The 4,771-nt window shown below is 44.2% G+C and overlaps 1 protein-coding gene across 1 annotated transcript in view; it reads left to right on the forward strand.

Annotated features, from left to right (window-relative positions):
• The window catches only part of LOC104409735 (follistatin-like), a 5,626-nt gene extending 1,154 nt beyond the window's left edge, over positions 1-4,472 (forward strand). The window contains exons 3-7 of the mRNA XM_010019691.1: positions 6-126; positions 553-771; positions 1,138-1,362; positions 2,399-2,629; positions 3,356-4,472. Of these exons, the coding sequence (XP_010017993.1) occupies positions 6-126; positions 553-771; positions 1,138-1,362; positions 2,399-2,629; positions 3,356-3,438 (879 nt within the window). The 3' untranslated portion in view covers positions 3,439-4,472. The remainder of the gene's footprint in view (positions 1-5; positions 127-552; positions 772-1,137; positions 1,363-2,398; positions 2,630-3,355) is intronic.
• Positions 4,473-4,771: the final 299 nt, after the last annotated feature.

Raw genomic sequence — 4,771 nt, forward strand, 5'->3', positions numbered from 1 at the left:
GCAAGGAGGAGTGCTGCAAGACCGGCCGCCTGACGACTTCGTGGACGGAGGAGGACGTCAACGACAACACGCTTTTTAAGTGGATGATATTTAATGGGGGAGCTCCAAACTGCATCCCGTGCAAAGGTGAGGGGGTGCTGGCGAGCTGCTCTTCGCTGGGAAGCGGTGCAGGCAGGGACTGGGCTGGGGGAGGAGGAGTTGGGAAGGAAAGGAGGGGGGAGTGAGGGGGGCAGCGCGGTCTCCTCCCGCCTCCTTCTTCGCTGGGGCTTTGAGAGGCGTCTCCTACTGGCCCCGGGATGAGTGAGGGGACCCCATCTCTTCTTGGCCGCCGGGAGGAGGGGAGCGACCTCCTCTTTCCCGCCCGGCGCCCCAGCCCTCAGGGGCAGGGGCAGTGGCAGTTTCCCTCGAGTGGTGTTTCCCAGAGGGGGGTGGGGGGTAGGTGTTTGTCTCTGTGCTCTGGGGTCACAGTGTCTTTTTTTTCTTCAAGCAGTTTTGACACCAGGTCTGTTCTGCACGCTTGGTACTAAAGTGGTGCCTCTTTCCTTCCATCAGAAACATGCGAGAATGTGGACTGTGGACCCGGGAAGAAATGTAAAATGAACAAGAAGAACAAACCTCGGTGTGTTTGTGCTCCGGATTGCTCTAATATCACTTGGAAGGGTCCCGTGTGTGGCTTAGATGGGAAAACCTACAGGAACGAGTGTGCCCTTCTCAAAGCCAGATGTAAAGAACAGCCCGAACTTGAAGTCCAGTATCAGGGCAAATGCAAAAGTAGGTTTGCAAATCTAATCCCATCTCCCTCAAATGCCAAAGGTTGTGTGTCTGAGTGTAGGGAGGAGGAGCTGTTGGATGTACTTCCCCACAGGAACCAGAGTGATGTTCCTAATGCTGGGAGACAGTAGCTAAACCATGCTCAGCAGACAAGGCCCTAGCTGGATTGAGGGTTCCCCACAGTCTAGCTGCACTTGCATCCCACCAACTGCCCTGGGTTGGGAAAGTTCCCTTCAGCTGCCCTTAAATGGCAAGAGCCAATAAACGCTTCTATCTGATCATTTGTTTCATTGCGTCACCTTTTTACTCCACAGTAGGGCTCTGGGATCTCATATTAAACACTCTGTGTTTCCGTTTTTGTTTCAGAGACTTGTAGGGATGTTTTATGCCCCGGCAGCTCCACCTGTGTGGTTGACCAAACTAACAATGCCTACTGTGTGACATGTAATCGAATTTGCCCAGAGCCTACCTCCCCTGAACAGTATCTCTGCGGGAATGACGGCATCACTTACGCCAGCGCCTGCCACCTGAGGAAAGCTACTTGCCTGCTGGGCAGATCCATTGGATTAGCCTACGAAGGAAAATGCATCAGTAGGTATTTCGGTAGGAGGGTAAGGGTGGGGGGAGCTTCCTTGGTCAGTGGTTTCAGAGTATCATGTCTGCAATTGGGTGGGTGTAGTGAGCACTGGGGAGGAGGAGAGGCTTCCAACAGCCTGGATTAGTGCTTCCCGCTGGGAGGAGGAGAGCCAGGGTGAACATTGCCCCAGAAAAGGCTGCGGAAGGGGTGAGGGAGTAGAGGGGCTGATGCTGCTTCTCTTGCTATCACTGTGGGTGCTGACATTAGTATCCAAGGGAGAAGTAGCCGCCATTAAATAGATGATGATATGGTTACAGTGTAACAAGGTCTCGATATTCAGTGGATCTGGATTCCTGGAAACAATTGTCTTCAAGTGGTCTTGGCAAAGCTTGCGTTAACTTAATTGGAAACATCTGATCACTTTTCCCTCTTTAGAAATAATGCAGAGTTTGGAGACAGTTGGTGGGTGAAGATAGGAAAATAATCTCTGTGCATCCTGACATTTTGTACTGTGATTCCCAGAAAGGACTGATAGTGAAGCGTGTTATGAGGAAGCACCTTCAGAGCAGCCTCTGCTCCCCAAAACTGATGGGGAGATTTGGGGGAGGCTGCTTTTAGTTGGCAAAAGTTGAGGTGAATTCCCTTTCCAGTCTTTTAGACAACTACTCTGTGTGGGTTAGTTTAAAAATAATTGATTTAGAAATGCTGAATGTGTTGACAAATTCTGCGCTTACCACTAATTTGGAGAGCTGAATTTCCACAGACATCAAACAGAGCAGGAAAGTCATGTACAATAGGCAAATGGAATTCTGTATTCCCAGGGCCAAGCTCTGCTGGCACAGCTGTCTTTCCTCCCCCACATATAGACAGGCAATGGTGTCCAAGGGACTACTTGCTTGAGCAAAATCAGCAAGTATCATAATATCTACTGCATCTGAGCTTTGTCTATTCACAGTTTACAGGGGAAAAGGGAGTTTGGGGATGTTTGTTGTTGCTTTTCTTTTTTCTTTGGTTTTTCACTTACCTCTTGTATCCTGTGTGTATTTTTAGAAGCCAAATCCTGTGAAGACATTCAGTGCAGTGCTGGGAAGAAGTGCTTGTGGGATTTTAAGGTTGGCAGAGGTCGGTGCGCCCTCTGCGATGAGCTATGCCCTGAAAGCAAGTCAGACGAGGCAGTCTGTGCCAGCGATAACACCACTTACCCAAGTGAGTGTGCCATGAAAGAGGCAGCCTGCTCCATGGGTGTGCTTCTAGAAGTAAAGCACTCTGGATCTTGCAACTGTAAGTGAGATTTTTAACTCTGCAGACACTTAAAGCTTCTGAAGGCAATCCCTAGGTACTGAAGACTTACGCCTTTAAACATAAGAAAGCTCGACTTGGAGATTTGAGATACAGCACAGGTGACATATACGTATGTACCTATCATGCACACACTTTGGTTACTGATTAAATGCAATAGATCAACAACCAGCTGACCTTCAAGTTGGGTTTTTTGGGGATATTCAAAGGACAAGTCATTCTGTCAGAAAGGGGTTGCCCTAAGAATGTAATTCTAGTGATTTTTTTTTTCCTACTTTGTCTGCTCTCGTGTGCTTCGCTGATTGCTTTATTAACGCCCTGATAAACTCTTAACTCGGTCCAAAAGAACAAGCCTAATGGTAGCACATGGGCATCTGGTTGAGCACAGTTGCCTCTTCTAACTCTGAATGAAGGACACAAAACAATTAAACCTAGAACGCAAGAGCGCTTTCCATTTGATTTCAGGAATCTGCCAATAAAACCTGAGCCATTGATTCTTCAGAACTTTCTGCAGTTTTGACTTCATAGATTACGTATAAAAAACCTTATTGCATAACAGCAGATGCCAAAGAGCATCTCACTACAAGTCGCATAAAATGCAACGCTGTATTATGGCTGTTCAGAGGGCTTTGAAAACATGCACTGAGCTGCTTCTGCGCTGTTGTTGTCCTTATTTAAACAACAGCTCCCCTGTATTCCCCCATCTAGCCATTAATGAAGACCCAGAGGACGAAGACGAAGATGAAGACCAGGACTACAGCTTTCCTATATCTTCCATTCTAGAGTGGTAAAAGCTCCATCACTTATTGGAACAGCCATTGGGCACGAAATCAATGTCCATACTGTACATAAGTGTATGCCTATTTATTTTGGGGAGAAAAAAAAAGTATACATATAGTTGAGTCTCGTAGACATTTATTTATACTGTGTCATGTTTTATAATTTATACATAAAATGTCTGGTTGACTGTACACCTTGTTTTTTGAAGAAATTTATTCGTTACGGGAAGAGCAGTGTTATTTATTGTGAGGTCTCTTGCTTGTAAAGTAAAGCTTTTCTTTTTTCTTGCAAACTATAAAAGTCCATTCCTTAGAGCTTACCCACATGATCTCAGCTCTTTGTTTCACTGATGTTAACTCTTTTCCACTTTAACGAACTTGCATGTTGGTTTCTGTTATGTTTATTTATTGGATTTTCTTCTTGCCGGTTCTGTATGTAAAAGATCCTCGGGTTTTTGTTTACAAGGAATCTTGACTGACCAAAAGGCGTTGTAACTGATTTAAGTATACTTCCAGGGTGCAGTGAGGCAATCTTTAAGGAAACTTCTTCCACTTCACTTTTCTCTGCTTCTGATCACATCATGTACTGAAGTGATCTCAATGTTCTGAGCGTTTATACTGTACTATACGAATTCCAGACCCAAAGAAATCGGATTATGAAGGTTGTTAACTACAGGGCTAACTGTAATAAGAATAAAGGTTTTATTTTATTTTTATCGTTTGGGGGTTTTCTTGTTACATGCATAACTGTTTTATCAGGTGTTTCCTTTAAGATGGTCTTGCAGTACCACTTTCAAAGTTTTCTTTCCCAATCAGTGTGTCACTAAAAGTTATATCAAAGCTTTATCAGTTCAAGTTTCTTGCTTTTCATAATACTTTTTTTCTGATGCAATTTTATATTTTCAAACATGGCGAGTTAAATATAAATTCATTTAAATATATAGTTTTGTACTTTTCTACCATGTAAATGTGCAATGTATATAAAAGTTATAATGTGTATTTGTAAATAAATGATGAGTGAAAAAAAAAATAAAATGGAATTTTCCTTAGAGGCAGTCTTCAGTTTTGGTTCTGAAGGGTTCTTGCCCTCTTGTGCAAAGAAGACAGTATACTGGCGGTTAGGAGAAAAGAAGCTTGTGCATGGCTAGCAGCAAAGCACATTGGTTAAGGCCAAAGCTTTCAGCTGACATTGATTCAAGAAACCATTTTTTCAGACAGGAGCAATGTCTTCAGTTCATTGGCAGTAATTAAATCCAAGTACAGTGAGTGAGAAGAGATGCAGCATTTTTGTTTCCTTCTCCATCCGCTAAATAAACAGCCTGTCATTTCTTGGACATCTTTAACT

This window comes from Nestor notabilis, unplaced genomic scaffold (genome assembly GCF_000696875.1).
Source record: "Nestor notabilis isolate BGI_N333 unplaced genomic scaffold, ASM69687v1 scaffold27538, whole genome shotgun sequence".
Classification (NCBI taxonomy): Eukaryota; Metazoa; Chordata; class Aves; order Psittaciformes; family Psittacidae; genus Nestor; species Nestor notabilis.